Source organism: Varroa jacobsoni, unplaced genomic scaffold (genome assembly GCF_002532875.2).
Source record: "Varroa jacobsoni isolate VJ856 unplaced genomic scaffold, vjacob_1.0 contig00726, whole genome shotgun sequence".
NCBI lineage: Eukaryota > Metazoa > Arthropoda > Arachnida > Mesostigmata > Varroidae > Varroa > Varroa jacobsoni.
This window is the reverse complement of record NW_019214515.1, coordinates 107,857-125,691: the sequence shown is the minus strand read 5'-3', so window position 1 is coordinate 125,691 and position 17,835 is coordinate 107,857. Positions and strand designations below refer to the sequence as shown.

General features: G+C 40.1%; 1 protein-coding gene across 1 annotated transcript; it reads left to right on the top strand.

Annotated features, from left to right (window-relative positions):
• Nucleotides 1–5,742: 5,742 nt before the first annotated feature.
• LOC111271520 (solute carrier family 35 member G1) lies at nt 5,743–17,508 on the top strand. Its single transcript, XM_022852368.2, has 4 exons — nt 5,743–6,676; nt 8,772–8,945; nt 14,351–15,316; nt 15,603–17,508. Exons 2-4 carry the CDS (start codon nt 8,820–8,822, stop codon nt 15,846–15,848), a joined length of 1,338 nt encoding a protein of 445 aa, XP_022708103.1. The 5' UTR covers nt 5,743–6,676; nt 8,772–8,819; the 3' UTR covers nt 15,849–17,508.
• Nucleotides 17,509–17,835: the final 327 nt, after the last annotated feature.

Below are 17,835 nucleotides of genomic sequence, written 5' to 3'. Positions count from 1 at the left end.
AAAAAAAAAAAAAAAAAAAAAAAAAAAAAAAAAAAAAAAAAGAAAAGAAAAGAAAAGAAAACGAGAAAAAAAAAAAGGAAATAAGCGCAGTAACGAATTGGCTTAGCCAACTCGTCAAAGAACGTCAACTGAAGACCACTATTTTTTACATTTCGAACTCGTTCACAGGCCTGACTTGTGGCGATCTTTAACGAAATGTGTAGTTTTACGTTATATGCATATCTTGTATACATCATCAACTCATCATTCCATTATTAATCGATTTCTATTTCACCCAAACATACTGTTTTTATTTAGGTTTATCAGCATACAGTAATAGTTGAACAAAAACTTGTTTAATATGTGCCTAGGTGTGAGAGGCCACCTTGTGCAAATTATTTGAAAATGCACATATATCTGGAATCATATCATATATGCGCAGACCAAATGTGTCACGGCTGATTTCAGTTTACAGCGCATTTAGGTGCCTGAACGTCGCTCTCAAAAACAAACAGCGAGCTCGGCCTATTCAAACAGACATCACCACAAAAGAAATCGACATCCTCGGTTTTCTTTTCATTATGTTCTGTCATTGTCAAGAAATTAGACTATATGCACCCTGGACAACTAGTGTATTTTCGCTTTAAAGGCGTCTCTATTTGCTTTACCTTGGTTTTTTGTGCAACAACAATGACAATGTAAGATGTTGCAGTTGTCCGGCTTGTTACCACAACATTACGTTCGGTGACGTTTACAATTACGGGGTCTATTTTCGATGGTTTCATAAGAAACGTCGTACGCCATCAGAATTAAGTAGTATGCGAGAAAAAGCAAAGCAGATACGAAAATTTCAAACGGAATATTTTTACTCGTCAAATTATAAGTGCAACATCTAAACATGTCTACGCTAATAACTTTCAACTGGATTTGGTTATATAAATTTATTTCGTTAGATTACGAAATGTAAGTTAGCGTAAACATATCTTGCAACTATCGAGGGTACATGCGGTTTATATCGCACTAAAATAGTAACCCTTAATATGCATTCTCAAACCTCTCAATGGAAAACCAGTTTGTTTACGTTCGATGGTTCCATATTTCAATCTTCAGTTGCAATGTTGAGGGCAGCCGACAAGTGTAGACACACGCGGTGTTCTACTGCCAATTTCTTATGGAATCTTCTTTATGAGTAGTCGTCCATATTTCCTATCCATAGCAATGTAATGATGCGTTTTCAATATTTTTTCGTACTAAACGGTACTGATCATGGTATGTGATTCCTTCTTCCTCTGTAGATCTTTTCTTTGTGCGTATCAATGCAAACCCGGCCAAATGGTCGCTGGCTGTTGCATGTGTACTTTTAAAGCAAATATAATATTTAGCAATTATGGACAAATGCCTTGTATAAAGTCCTGTCTAATTCGCCTAATAAAAAATAGAAGAAGCACTTATTACGACCTGAAAAGGATTTATGTAGTGCGGAAAAAAAATCCACCTCTACCGTGAGCTAGGACTATGGGAATACTGTATTCTTTTAAAATATAGGCTTGTCGTTAAAGTAGACATCAGGCTCCAGGTTTAATTCAGGTCCCGAAATCAATACTTGGGCCAAACGTGACGATTGCTTCCAAAAAAAACTCTTCAGTTGCTTTGAGTCGTTAATAACGCACGACTGCACGTTCGGCTAGCGTACATAAAATATTCGCTGCTAGCTCAATTCAAGAATGAGTAACAACTTTGTGCAAAGGTTGTCCGTTTTGTGCCTGAACAATTTTGATTGACAGTGAAGGCCTGTGAACACATTGTTTATAGAGTAAACGGTTTAGGCGTTCCTTAAACGGCTTATAGCTAGCTCTGCGTGTTAAACTGGCTACAACCGTAGTCTAGCCATTTCGGTCGCCGTCTGCAATACTAACGTGCGAGTACGCGCGGTCCATCCAGTGTCTACAATCGGGGCTAAATATCGAGTGTACCAATAAAATATAGTGTATTTGTTTAGATAAGCTGTCAATATGGATCAATATCACACTCGTTTTCACTTAGAACGATGAAGATCATACCTGTGTAGGATCTTATTCGACTGTCCAGTAACGAATTCGGCCATAACATCGGCCATATGATTAACATGGGCGAAATGTAAAGCACGACAAGCAACGGCACGTACCTCTATCTGGAAGCCAAATGACAAGTGGGTGTACTTCCAATGATCGCAAGCAGAAACCTAAAACTGCCGATCGCAAAGGAAAAACGCAATCTATTCATATATTTTTTTTTTACGATCCTTATCGTCAATTATTATTTAGTGTGTGTTTATCAAGTTTTAATGAGAAAATCTATATAATTAAGGTTAAAGACTATTTTTTGCTCTACCAAATTCATAGTTCGTCATCATTTTGCCTCACCTACAACACTGGATCTTTGTTGAGGGCTCGAAGAATGGCTTTGTCGGGTGGCCAAAAAGTGACAGGTCCGACATTTCTGGTTCGCTCTTTGTTTCGAGATGAAAACCCTCGGGACAACCCGGTACAGGTATAGGATTGTATCCTGTCTGAAGATTCTGTCACTGGAAATATTTTTCAAAAGTAACTCGCAAGATACCGATTTAAAAATGCATTTTACTGCACATTTAAGAATGCCCCTGAGTAAATTAAGAGGCGAACCATTAAATAAGCTTTTTTGACGATTGATTCTGAACCACGTATCTCTGGAGCTCGAAATAACGAAACAGTTTTATGATTTGGATCAAAATGGCCTCGAAAGGTCTTCCGAACTGTACATAGCTCTTAAATGAAAAATTTGAGAAAGGAAGCAGTAAGAAAAGACGGGCATTATTGCATACGCACCTGTCTATCGCTTCAACGTCAGAGCCGAAAATTTCCTATTGATGGTCGCTACCCAAAACGTCCAAGATGTCCAATCGGTCTACTCAGCATATGTGCCTCTGCAAACAACAACTGAGTATTTGTCGTATGGGTGCGAGCGCCACATTGTGGTGAAAATAAGATTCAAGAACTTTTCAAACGCGTGCTATAACAGACTCCTATAGTAAATTCGTCACACCAGCTATTCCTATGTCAAAAAAAACAATAGGCGAAATACCGTTTTGTTCAAAATGCAAGATCATACTGAAACTCTTAGAGAATGCATATTGTCAGGTCCGCGTCAGGTGTGTCAGGATTCACAATTTCCCAGTAAACGAAATTCTGCCAGCTAATCTGAGGGTAGCTCCAAGGAACTTCCCTCGAAAAGTTCCGTGCGTTCGTTTCGTATCCTCCCAAGCATCAGTCGCTTTATTGTAAGGTGGCCCTGTCTGAAAATCCCTACGATACTACTTTTCACTTCAGCTACATCATCATTATTCTGATATTGTTTTAGAATAAATGCTTGTTGTTCAAAGATTAATTTTGGTTCACTCATTATTTCTGATTACTTACAATCTGCTTTTGAGCCCCTACAAGCTGAAGAGCAAGAACCGTTCAGTCGTCAGTAAACAACGTATACATTTTTCAAAACACCCTCTATTGTTAGCATTGAAGTACCGTTGGGGGGTTCATAAGCAAAAAAACAGAATAATTTCATAACGTTAAGCTAGATACAAAGTGAGTGCTTCCCACGATAGGATATTCTATTGGTCCAGGTACCACCAAGTTGTTTCAAATAAAGAAATGCTCGAGGAGAGAGGTGAGCTTCACGAAGCCTTAAATTAAGCGGAATCGAACTAAGGCCCTACTCTCCGAGTCATCATACAATGAAATGCATAGATTGAGACTATAGGTTCCAACAGTTAGTTGAAATTACACAAGACGACGTCATACTTTGATTCTCTATTGAAAAATTTTTCGGCAAAAAATCCAACTTCAAATGGTCTCTCATAGTTTTGGGATTAACATTTCGAAAAATACGAATGAGAATAACCATTGCACTTGTTAAAGCTTTAAATTCAAACGGCAAAGACAGACGTTCACATAGATACTTGTATTCTTCAAGTTCGTGTATTTCGTAGAGGAGGCAGGCCCCTCGGTTTGACGTCAACGCTGAGATGTCGTTTGCCCTTCATTGGCCGCATTGAAAACTCGTAGAAAAATTCATTTGATCTCAGCTATTACATGCACCATTCCTCACACCATCATTAGCCATCGCGTCGATGGGAGATTGCCTGAAACGATCAGATCATACGACCGATAAGAAGCAGGATACGGATTTTGTAAAGCGATTTTTCCACGGATAATGGTTGGTTAACTACTCAACTAACGTTGTGTGTGAGCGTTTTTTACATTGAAAAAACTCTCATTTTTCTATATTATACTCGATTTCGTCGGAACTAAACGCCAAACCCTTTGTCTCAGTTTAGCCGTGCCAGCTTACCTGCTGCAAGTATATTATATAGATATATTTAACTTTAAGTAGGTCTGAATATGCTGTATGACAAAGACTCGCTTTATCGCGCTCGGAACAGATGCGCTTATTAAAATGGTGTCAAAAACCTGGTAGGCAGCTATTTCTTTCTACCCAACAAAGCGCCCGATAAATAACCGAGCAGATAGCTCCGTTTCAGTAGAATCATAGCAGGGTTTACACAAACTATACATGTATCAATTATGGAAAAACTTTGCAGAAATATACAGCAACAATTGGACATAGTTATTTTTTTGTAGAGAAAAACACACAAAAAAAAACTGCGGAACACCAAATCATAATGTTGTGCTTTATTATGAATCAGACAGTTTTTAGCGTTTGTGTGGGAATCACAGGAGCATAGCATATTCGAATTAGACGTCTTTGAAGTTTTCTGTACTACAGTAAATGATTCACAACAATATACACTCATGCTATAAATTACACACAAGTTTCCAGTCTTTATATTTATCTATTAGTTTTCAACGGGTTACCAATAGCTGCTAGTTAAGTAACCAAGTGTGCTGCCGTATTTATATAACAAGTCTATTGACGGACCAGGCGTTAAAAGTCGGTGACTGCCAATATTATCCAGCTCATTTCCTATCCATTGTTTTCTCTGGATCAATTCAGTAAGTCGATACCGCTGAGGCTACGAATCACCATCTGTACACAGTCAAAGTGTATCAGCTAACATCATAGGCCGATGGACCGCAACTGACCATATCTACAATTAGCGGCGGTCACTGAGCGTAGTGGCTAAGCGTTGATGGGTAGGCTGGCAGCGACTACGTAGACGAAAGCCACCGAATAACACCCCCTCCTCCTCTTTTTTTTCTTGTGTTACTTAATTATTTTTCTAATACCGCCATCAATGACTGCCATGGCCTTATCAATTCGTCCTCTCGACTTGGTCGTCGTGTTTTCTGATGCTGCCAGGCCGCGGCTATTGTTGCTTCTGCCGGATTCGACCATCATACGCCTCTCCCTGTAACTCTTTTTTTACTCTCGGCCTTGTCGTTTGTCCACATATATGTTCCGTAGTTATCACGTTCTTCCGTTCTGATCGTGTTTCGCTAAAGCGTTCGGTGACTGCTATTGCTGTCGTACCAGCTGATTAAACGAGACGACGAGCACGAAAGCAGGAGCGGCGGCGGGTTCGGCGAACGCGTGGGCCAGCGAACGAGCGCATGCTTACCTCGACACCTTTCCCGTCCGAAACCATTCAGACCCGATACTTGATCTACAGAGAGAGACTGGCTATAGACAGAAACAAGCGATGCGACTAGAAGTCGGCACCACTACTGACAAGCGCAGAACGCTCTCTATTGAAGCCGACCTGACGTCGATCAGAAGTGGAATCGGAGACCTAACGACACCGACTATCGCGGTCTGACTAGATCCGTCTGAGGTGTTTAGCTCTCATTGTGGCTTCCATTTCCTACCTGCTCAGTCCATGTCTGTTTCTCTGCGTTTATCTGACCGTCGTTTTCGTCTACTGTCGACAGCTATCACAACAAGGAATAGAACAACGGCAGCAACGATAAGCAGCATCTGTATTGAGGCCAACAACGGCAACACAACAACAGTTCCTGCCCTTAACTACTATACGAGAGTAAATAGAGAAATGCTCCTTCACGGATAAGCGCAAGCTGAGCCGTTTGGACAGCGTCGGCGACCTTCGTTCGCCATTGGCTGTACTGAAACCAAGCTGCTCGTTATCTAGGCCGCTTAACCGACCAGACCTACGGCAGAATGGAGGCAGCTAGACAGGCGACTGGCTAAGGTGACTGAAGTTGACGAACCAGTTCGTCAAACTTCGAATCCGTCGATGACCGTCTAATTGGAGCCGCTATTAACCTTGTGTTATAGTCGGAAGACGGGGACAGCGGAAAATTGGGCGTTTCTGGTTTTTTTTTTTGGTAATGTATCTACCCCACTCATAATCGACAAGACATGTGTCGTCAAAACTAGATATAGTGGAAGTGAACTTAACTATCCATCGACTATTGGATATACTAGCTAGGCGCAAGGAAGGCGTAAGCGTAAACTGGTTAGCGAACAAAAGGCGATCGATATCATTTCACTAGAGATAGAGAGTGAACATAGAGTAAGTTGGTGCTGCCCAGTTTCCATACGGAGAAACTGCTAAAGCGTACGGAACAAACGAACTTCCTATTAAGAGTAGAAGATCAGCAAATGTTATATGCGAAAAAATTTAGAATTAGCGGAATCGATTAAAGGCTCGATCATACGGACTAGAGCATCGTCGAGCTGAATGCGGGGCCTATAGAATAACACGGTGAGTCATTATAAATCACAATAATCATCGTTATAATATCATATTCCATAGATGAAATATAGTGTACGTCCGAGTACTTCACAAATTGTTGAATCGGACGCAATTTTTTCCACTACATGGTTTTTTTTTCAGGGATTTGTTTTTCATTCCGCTTTCGACAATTCTTTACATGATACGTGACAAAAAAAAAATTACCTTATTTCCCGTCCTATGATTTTGCTGCAAACACGCGTGAGCAAATTCATCTGGTGTATTTATAGTGTGGCAGCTGTAGCAGTAGCTACACGGGAGTGTAGTAGTATACGGGAGCTGTTCTTTTTGATAAGGCGGAAAAGTGGAAAGGCGTTATTTGATTTAAAGGTAAACGACTGCCTCTAGCCATCTAATGATTTTATTCTGGCAAGGTTCTCTGATTCTTCTGAAATACTACCCACTGTCTCGGGTTCTCTCGACGAGCTACCGCGTAACTACCGCGGAACTGTTCTATGCCCAGTTGCCAAACGCAGCCGAAATAAATTTACTAGATCTAAGTAGCTGACTGTTTACAAAGCAGCATAGGTGGCTTAGGCTATCGTTTCTCACATGCCGCCTGGAGAGGCACACTTTTCATTTTCGTATCTAAATCCTTACACATAATTTTCCATAGCTCCTCGGCCTATTTACCACGGCCTGTTCCATCTGGCTGACAATATACAAATGGAACTTTTTTTTTCTATTAACTCTATTCTGAGAACGACGGAGGTTTTCGCAGCCTCCGTGCTACACCTTCGACTGCTCACGTTACCCTCTACAAAAGAATTTGCAACTTTGTGACTCGGCAAACTCGCTTTGTCGTAGCAAATGGGTGTCAGAGCTCGCTAAATCAAAAGCTAACTCATAAATGGATGGCCCTTCTCGTAAAGGATGCGATCGAAGCTATTGCTTCCAATCGTTATCGGACAAGAGATAAGAAACAGAAGCTATTATACTAGAATTTACTATATGGCACTATAGTCTAATGTTTTATAGTGATACGTATGCAACAAACTGGTGTATAATACGTTTATAATATGCTTATAGACATTTAGTTGAATAAGCGGTGTAGTGGCTTGTCCAACCAAATGATTATTTATTACCTTTTTTATTATATGATATGAACCAAGTATTATTACCTACAGAATTAACAAGGGTTACGATTATAGACGATTCAAGCAGGTACAAACCAACAAGCGCATCGAAGTCGTTCGTTTGAAGGAACTTTTTTAGCATTTGCAGATTATTACACAGAGTCTCATTTTTTACGTACGACACTTGACAAAACGCTGGCTGGCAAGGTAACTTTCCTTTGTCACCGTGCCTATACCGTCCGCTAGTTGTCGTTAATGGAGAGACCCACTTTTTGTCTTACGATCTCTCAGCAGATACCTGTATGTATGGTAAAAATTTATGGAATTTCTGCGTATCGCTCATCGAGAAATAGCTATTAATTCATGTTTTATTGAGACAAAAAAAAACTGAACGTAGTGAACTTCTGAGTTAAAATGTGTTTAATCGGTTTTTGGCAGTCGATTTAACTACGTGTTCTTGCGAGTGCAGGCACATTAGCAAACGGAAGTTACCCCAATTCATTTAAGAGGAGGAGAGTTCAAGGGTTGTACATATTAGTCCTTGCGATCAATAACCTTAGAGACTGCTTGAGAGGCTTCCAAACTATTGTCGAAATGTTTTTATAACACAAATAAATTGCATTTCACATCAATAAGCAAACGGGAACTTATTGACAAGAATGATTCAGTAATTTGTAGCACGCAGATAAACTTCAGTCGATTATAGTAAAATCTGAAAGATCGTTGGCCGATTTAGGTTCGTAGGTGTCGTACAAATGTTCTTTAAATTCCTGCCAAAAGCTCATTTTCAGGTTAAGAGTGCCACATTTCGATGATGACCTAAACTCTTAGCGTTACTGGAAATATTCCTTTAGTCTCTATGTTGTTTTTCAGCTTTTTATCTCAACAAGTTATACAACTAAATTCTAGATAAGCGTTCTTGATTTCTTGTTGAAAGCTAGGTTCAGTGTTCCGTTAAATGTGCGATTAATATGTCTTGTTACTTTCAGGTGGCCCTTTTGTAGCAATACTGATCCTTTCGTAAAAAGCAAGACAAAATGCGAATCCTAGAGATAAATAGTGACACACATAATGTGGTAGGTAAAGGGTTCATTAAAAGAATCCGCGACAAATTTGCCCTCAAGTTGCCTGACGATGATGATGACGACGACACCCGCACACTTGTAAGTTTCATCAGTAAATAGCGGGGAGGCAAACCTCCTTGATGTGGTGTTACCATTTATTTATTTTTCATTTACTCCTTTCAAACGACACTGCAACAGTGTCGTTTGTAAACTCCCGGCTCGAATATTGTATGAAATATAATCTATGAGCGGAATTCGTTGGATTTCGACTTTGGCCGGCTTTATCTATCTATTCCGATACGACTGCCGTCGTGGAAATGCAGTGGGTAACCTGTTCAACATGTGGTGGTTTAAGTTTGAACCTAGGTGCAGGCAGAAAAAAAATGATCTGTAGTAATACCTCGTATCTCGTTAACGTTGTCGCAATGATAATCCCCAGTTTCGGTCGTGAAGGTAGGCGTGGCGCACGACGCGTCGCTCAAACCAATCTCTATTCAAGTCTTTATATTAACTTGACTAAACGCCTTATAATGCATCAGATGCCTATATGATACTTTTATATATATATATATATATATATACCAACGCTGTTATCGGGCCTGTCAATAGATTACTAAAGACCAGACGTGAGTGGAGTTCAGAGTGAGGGAGCTGTACTTCCGCTAACAGGTATCGATTATTTGTGCGACGAGGCCTTGAACTCTACAATAGACTAATTTCGCAACAACGTCGAAACGATGAGCAACGTCCTGGCACAAAGTTTCACGTGCTCCGTAAACATTAACTTTAGGCGGTAACGGCGCAGACATGGATTGTCATTCTTAAACATGTTTTCAGAACTAGAGCTAAAAAGTAGCTCATAAGTTATGCCTTATATGTTAAACTTGTTGTAATGAAGTTCTATTTGAATACCGATTTCATTACATGCGGTCTGGTTTGACTTATTTGCCACGTTCGTCACGACACAATATACGTACAGAACATCTAAAAATTACTAAGCCCGCTTTTGTTGGGTATGCAATGAAATTTACCTTGTTTCTATTTAGCAACAGTTAAGCAAACGGCTAGGGCCATTTAAGTTAAATCACTGCAAAGTCAAAATGCATGTAGACCGAGCAAAAAGTCTTAAGTCAACAGCTTTTCCTGCGGACTTCTACAAATTAACGACACATTCTAGTCTCTTACGTAATAAATAGGAGAACAGTGTTCCTTTTTAAGTACTTTAGGTAGTTGCGTATTGAATGTACTGCAGTAAGCTTTTTAGCATGCTGTATATAGAAAGATTAAATGTCCACAATTGTATAAAGAAGAGGTTCCAAAATTAATTGTGTTTACTTAATAAAACCGTGTTAGTAGAGTTTGGTTTCCTTGCATACTGATGGCATTTGAACAATCATCCGATGGTTTGAGCAAACTATGGCAAGGCCGCTAAATAAATAGGAGCTAATTTTCACTCCTAATAGTATCTATGCAATGAAATGCGCTACCTGTGCCAGGCCTCGTAGAAAGCTTTGACACGCAAAGGACGAAACCTTCACTTGCAACCTCCTCCATTCCTTAAAATGGGAAAAAATCTTGAAATTTTCAGGTGCAAAGCCATAATACCATTGTCCTACGAATCTATCTATCTATCGACGAGCGTGTAAGAGGCATAGATCCACGTAAGATTTCGCACTTCACGCGGAATGAAGTTTCTTATATAAAAGTCAATTTTTGGAATCATACACTTTGAAGTTCTTGGTGTTCCGATAGTAGTCCCACTATAGCGAATGTCATTTTATATCTTTGGACAATCGAAGAATTGTGTCAATGTTATTGGCTCATAAAATTCCACGCGATTTCCCATCTTTCTTATTTTGTACATAGGATTATACACTTTGGAAGAGCTTAGTTTTTGTTTTTTTTGTCGATTCAAATGAAACGCAAGCATAACATACTAATGAGATATCTAGTTAATTTTACAAGCCCTTTCCGCTTCGCTGGGAATTTTCAACACAAGTGAATGTCTATGCTAGCCATAAAAGATCTCGAACCCTCTCTAGATAGATCTCTTTTATCGGCAAGAAACGATAATAATAAAAACACACTGATTTTTTTTCAAAAATCAAAAATTCGATGCATACATCGTCCGACGTTTTCAGCCACTTGCCAGTATCACTAGGTCTTTCTATGTAGAGTACGATACGATTTCATGCAGGGCGAGATATTGATTTGCTTTGTGTTCATTCTATTAGTGTGCTGTATCTCTCGTTACTCAACATCAATCCGCACTCGTTTTCTACGGTATGCCTAAGCGAAACATACAATTGGTAATGTAGCAAATGAACCCGATCACTCCGTAAGAGAATTCACTACATCTTTCTTGAAAGCACACTTACTTGTACATATGATGCCAAATCGTAATAATAACAATGTAAATAGTTAAGGTATTGTAAACTTGGGAAAAAACAAAAACCGGTAGAAGCAAGCTTTGCCAGTAATCCACCTTTATTGGTGCGGTAATGATCGGCGACTACTACTGCAAAAAAGCTCGATTTTATTTGTCAGCTTTTATGAAGAAAGGGGAAATCCACCACAGCTTTTAAGGATTAGGGATTACGGGCAATGTACGGATTGGCAGTTCGCATTAAAGCCACGCACGACTTCGTACGAAGGTAAGGTGCCCACAGATGTGGGGCGTAGGCATCGTGCGGTCCACTTAATTCTCATGCTATTGGATTTTCTGTGGGTAGAACTCCAGGGCAACTAACCTTATTTCGTCGTTCATTGTAAAAAAAGAAACTGAAAGTATAAGTTGATGACTTGAAGATGACAAGTTGAAAACTGATGCCGTTTGTACATCTATTTAGTATATAGCACAAGCATACGTAAAAATTTATTCCTGCGTTTAGCAGTTTTTATACATAATGTTCAATGTGCATCTATTCGCATTAATTTTATGCATATTTCTTTGTCGACAACAATTTATTTTGACGTTTGACGTAAACTAACAAATCGTTCACGGAAAATGGACGCTTCTTGTTCTTAGTGTTACAAATTAAGATCATTCATCCTATTTTTAGTACTTGTACTTTAGCACTTCTGTCCCCTACATCCCTATAGAAACCAACGCACGCCTTCATACACGTTACAAGTACTGATTTTTCTCAATTTTGTAAAATTTAAACGATTCACAGCACCGTCGAGCCCATGTGCAAGTTTTACGCGCCGGGGTACTTATTACTTAACGCTAATTAATTAACATTCCTCGATCTAAGTAACCGTTGGGAATCCGTTTTTCCATTCGAGCAGTTTCCTGCGAACTTCCGAGGCTGTAAAGCTTAATTTACTTAAGCTGTTTTCTAACTAGTCGTGTTAAAAAGCTCTACAGCTACACTGCTATATTTAGACTATGTTGCAATTGCTCTGTTTGCCCGACGAATTTTGACAATTTAAAGTTCTTCCCATCCCAACTGGACAGGAGCTATGCACACTGCTGTCTCAGGCCAGATGTTTCTGGACATCTTACAAATCTGTGTCAACCGGGTACCGCTCAGCTCACTTTAAGCTGTTTAATTTCATTGCAGGTTCCAAAAACTAGATTGGTTTGCCTTTCACTAACTCTGTTATATTGTTGTTCTGGATGTTTCTTTGTGTTACTATACGTAAACGTGCACGCAGTGTGTCGTCGTATGGCAGTAAGAGCATTTTGCATTTGAAGAGCATATTGTAATACATTGAGACATTTCGGTAATGATTTTGGCTAATTCTAAAACAGATACGATGGGCTATAACACTCTCCTACGGAACTTCTTTGTTGCCAATGTTTATAGACTAGTCGACCCTCACTCCATTGCATTAGCTTGCATCGCGTCAGATAGAAATGAATGAATCGAAGAAGCTTCTGTTGAAACTAAATGCAAATGTACGATTTTCTCGCGGCGCGCTTTACAGCGTTCTAAGCCCCTGAAACATCCAACAATGTCACGATTACACGCTGTTCTTATCAGACTAAATCGGCAACATTTACTGTTGATCAAATACGTTATCTGGTGCGAAATCTATACGTCTCTGAGAATCCCGTTAACTTCAAGTGACAATTTGATATGATGACATCTCAGCGTTTTTATTAACAACACTATTACCTCCGGTTACGAGAGATCTAAGTTGTTTGCTAATATACGCGGTTTTGGGGTCACCCGCCGCTAGCAGTGCCCCTTCGATCATTGGCTAAATTTTTTCGCCAGATGCCGTAGGCTTCGACGGTCACAAGGTGAGCTTCAATTAGTCATATCTATTCAAAAAGTAGGTTCAAGGCCAAAACTTAGTTTTGTCTGTCCTATGGTCTGAGGGTGCGGCTAGGGGTAATACATCGGAGCAGTCGAGTTTGCCGCCATCGTATAGGACTATGCAATCGAATTTCGCTCAACTTCAGCACACTTTGAAACCATTCATTCGAAAGCTGTATCGTAAACGTAAAAACTTTCTATAAGATTTCAGGTGGTTTACGAAAGCCGAGTTGACAAACATTTTTGGCGGCTCCTATTTGCGTAGTATTCCGCGGTACCCATTTCATTAAAAGACGACAATGGCTTGCAACGTATGAATAAAGCATGTTACCATAATGTAACGTTTCGGCTGATTAGTAGATTAAAAAATTATGCTTTAATTATAAAAAATGCTTTAATTATAATTTTCTCGTACGCATGCGGTCGCTCCGCGGCCAGCCCGGACCGCGATAGTGACCCGCGAAGTGTTTTTTTCTCTGGAGTGCTTGACCGTATCATAATAATTACAGTAGGCAGTTTGTTCTACAATATATCTGACATAAATTGCTGGGACTCGCAACTACATTGGTGATGATATGTTTGTAAACCACTAACGATAGCTTCGTTTCTATGGGTCACGTACACTTTAATCAGCAATCTAATTCTAGATACAATTCTCAATGGACAAAGTACTTGTGAAATCTTCAGTAGCTCCACAGGACTATCTTTAGTGAGGTCTTTTTTCTTCGTTTGGAGTCCTTTTTCAGTGTGTCCTTATTTTAAATGTCGAATTACTTAATTTCGCTTCGTTCGAATCGTCGTCAAGAGTTATGTCTAACTCTGTCGACGTGTTCTAAATGAGCCCAGCGTGTTTCAGCGGTTCGAAAGGCTTCAAAGTACATCATATATTTCTCGAAGAAAGTTTTAACTTGGCACATACGAGCACTGGTTCTTTTCCACTATAAGTCATGTTCCAACCAACAGGTCAATGACTGACATAAATACACCCCTGACTATTAGGCTACTACAGTTTAAAGTACCACAATCGTGTCTTGTGCTCTATATATAATGGTTCGGTCGAAGAGTAGCCACTCTAAGTACCTAGAAGATCTTAGTTATGCTTGCACCAGTATCATTAATTTGTAGATAAGTAATAATACTAAAAAAGTAAGGTTGACTGAGTACTGACGGTGCTGATCGTGCACAACTCAACTGATCCGTCACCAATAATTGTCTACTCTGATTCGACTCTTTCAGATGCCATCAAGCTCTCCTGTTAACTTTTCCGGGCCAAATTTCGTAGTTGTTTCGAACATTTTTCGAAGCACTTTATCGAGCAAGCCATCAGGACTTTATGAAGGCCTTTTGTACGCATCGGCATCATCCATGTTCTTCTCATTGTGCTCTGTTATTGTGAAAAAACTTGATTACATGCATCCCGGACAATTAGCGTGCCTTCGCTTCATCGGCATCTTTGTATGTACGCTTCCGTTTGTGCTTTATCGTCAGCAGCCATTGTTTGGCTCACCAGACGTACGTTCCCTGTTAATTTTCCGCGGTCTTGCTGGCAGCACTTCGCTTTTTCTGCGATTCTGTGCTCTACATTATCTGCCGTTAGCAGATGCTTCAGTCATCATCTTCTCAGTACCGGTCTTCGTTGGTGTTATGGCGAAAATTTTTCTTAACGAAGCTTGTACCTTGTTTCATTGGATGTCAACGTTTGCCACATTATTTGGTATCGCTCTTATTACAAAACTTTCGCTGTTTTTTGGATCGCCCTTCAACAACACCTCAGATATTGTTGACCTTACGCAACTCGAAACGGTACTACCTCCTTTCCTGTCCTCAGTACCATCAAGTGATCGCACGGAAGGCGATTCTACGGCTATAACTTCGAGTACTAATCGTTCCTTAAACTATACGTTACCCGTTGCAACAACGCTCAATTCACCGTTAAAAGTTGCCGATGCCACCGAAAATGAATTACAGCGTTTTTATGGAATTGCAAGTGCGCTTTTATCGACATTTTTTTCGGCGGCAGTGTATGTTCTGCTTAGAAAGTTACGTGACATTGATCACTTTGTGATTATGCTAAACTTCGGATGGGTGGCAATTCTTGAAACATTGACGATAACTTTGCTGTTCGGTACCTTCACCCCACCGCGCTCTCCGATGGATCAGCTCTTAATAGGAATCCTCTGCATATTCAGTTTTATTGGTCAAGTGAGTCATTTCCTTCTCTCATGAATGTACCCTTCTTTATCTATGTAGAAATACATGACTTACGCCTATGCCTGCTAGATCAACACGATGCATAATTTAAGCAATTTCATATATTCTAAGAGGACTGAATTGATAGACCTGCACCGATCGACCGCTTTGTTAATGAGCAATTTCTGTGCGCGCACGATCATTTTTAACTCTGTTTCTTTGCTTGTTTCCTCAAGGACGGATATGTTTAGAATCGTCAAATGTAAATGGTCTTAATTTGCTGCTTCTTATATTGCAGTTGTGCTTAACACACGCCCTTCAAAATGAGCAGGCCGGCCCGGTATCTGTTGTCCGCTCTACGGTCGATATCATCCTCGTTTTCATCTGGCAGCTGATTTTTTTTGCAGAAATCCCGGATGGTTATAGTATTTCTGGAGCTATCCTTGTGTCATCCTGTGTCATACTGACAGGCCTGAGAAAATGGCTGTTAAGTTTACCCGAAAGTTCTGCCGCCAAACGTCGACTCTATTTTCTCATAATTTAGGTAGACTAAAAGAAACGAGACAGTTAGGTAGAAATTACGTGACAGTACCGAAAGAAATACTTGAAATAAATGCATGAACCTTATTTGGGCACCCATGTGGGTGTGGGCCAGTGCGCTCGTGTCTGCAAGGAAGCTCGAGAAAGAAGATGGAACCGTTTGCTTCCTTACTGAGATAGTTGATAGGTGTATGATAATTAGAACTCGAGATACTAGGTCGGGAAATGGTTGTCTATTTGCGTGTTGTCATTACGATAACGTTCCTTACATGGTCTATACGAGAGCGACCAGCTGACGGAATTTACGATTGCACAGATATACTGAGCAAGATAACAATATTTTGTTATTATGCAAAAATGGTTGTTCATTGTTACTTCGGCATTTTTTTTTTGTCAATCCGATCGGTTTAAACTCACTTCGGTGCGCGCTAGCGTTAATACTGCCTATCCATCGTTTATACATTTGTGAAAACGTGACCGTGATTGTCTAGTGCAGTATCAGTGACATGTGCCCCATAACGTAAGTTAGTCGCTGTATATATCATAAACCCTAAACATCTATAACTTGAAAAAGGCTATTTTCTCTTACTGTATAAGCAAGCGCGATATAGCTAGGTCTTACAGTACGCTTAAAGTTAGCTTAAGGATTGATTCAGCTATTCTACGTAGTTGAACACAGTGTCAGAAAATCTATGGTCGCTTGATACATCACACCGATCGTGTGTATCTGGAAATCGATGCTACTAACAGCATCGATATTGAACTTAAGGTAGGCAAGCACGGCGCGTCTACGTATCTGATAAGAATGGCTTGTTAACCTTTAAACAGGTAAAACCATTATCTGATTTGGGGGCAATATATATATATATATACATATACATATATATATATATATATATATGGCTTTCAGTGCCATCAACGGATAAACACCCCTCAAGACATTAGTTAATATTCTGATAAACGATACATAGCTGAATAATGTGTACGTTGACGTTCGATTCAACAAAAACAGTATCGTTATGGAGGTGTATTATCTCCGCCATCGATCAAAAAAAATACAAATCCTCTGTTCGCATGAAATGCGTGCTCGAAAATGAAATATATCGTATGTATTTTTGATGTGATCTTCTGCGAAACATTTATCGTGAAATGCGTTATACTCATTGGGTCCAAATGGTTATTTACGGTAAAATTTGAAACTTTCAACCCTTGGTCCACAATGGAGAGCTCACTCGACGACCTCCTTCAATAATTGATTCCCTTCAGCTGTTGATAAGTGAAATTATTAGAATACAAATACGTACATAACAATTGCTACACGAGTGCGATATGGGTGGCTGTAAAGGGTTGGTTCCTGTGAGCCTATGACGACAAAGCTTGGCCAGCGCGTTTCATTTTGATGGCGACGTTAGGACGACTGGCAGTGGGGTTGAAATCCCGTTAGAGTTGTCTGGATAGCTAGCTGATTATGAATTGCCCCTGGCAGTGTTAAATGAGAGGAAGCCCATGTGATGGAATAGGGAGTACAAGCGAGTTTTGAAAAAGAGCGAAAATAAAAATCGGATTTAGTATGTTCTTAACATTCGAAAGACGGCAGCCCCTTATTTTGCTTACTGCTTCTAGAGTAGTTTTCTATATTTAGTCCGGATGGTGCGAGATTACACGCCGGACAAGCATGGCACTATCTGGTGGAAGCGTCCAGAGCGAACTGTTACCACCGCATTGTGTGGGAACCGTTAGGGTTGAACCAATGGTCATCCCATCAGGTCAATCACCACGAAAATCTACAACGATGCCGACTTTTCGGCGCACCCATTAGCAAGCCATCGGTCAGCACCGTAATCAGTAAACTGCGGAAAGTGGGCGGGGTCTTACTCAAGCAAAATACTCTCCACGTACGCGGCGTAAATAAGTTTGCACCGGCGCAGGTATTCGAGGCCGTAGAATCTCTTAACTGTTATTAAGATAACCCAAGTACAGAGAATACTATC

Coding starts and splice junctions, on each gene's coding strand:
- LOC111271520 (XM_022852368.2), top strand. CDS start 8,820: ATGCGAATCCTAGAGATAAATAGTGACACACATAATGTGGTAGGTAAA. Junction 8,946..14,350: donor ACGACGACACCCGCACACTT/GTAAGTTTCATC, acceptor CGACTCTTTCAG/ATGCCATCAAGCTCTCCTGT. Junction 15,317..15,602: donor TATTCAGTTTTATTGGTCAA/GTGAGTCATTTC, acceptor CTTATATTGCAG/TTGTGCTTAACACACGCCCT.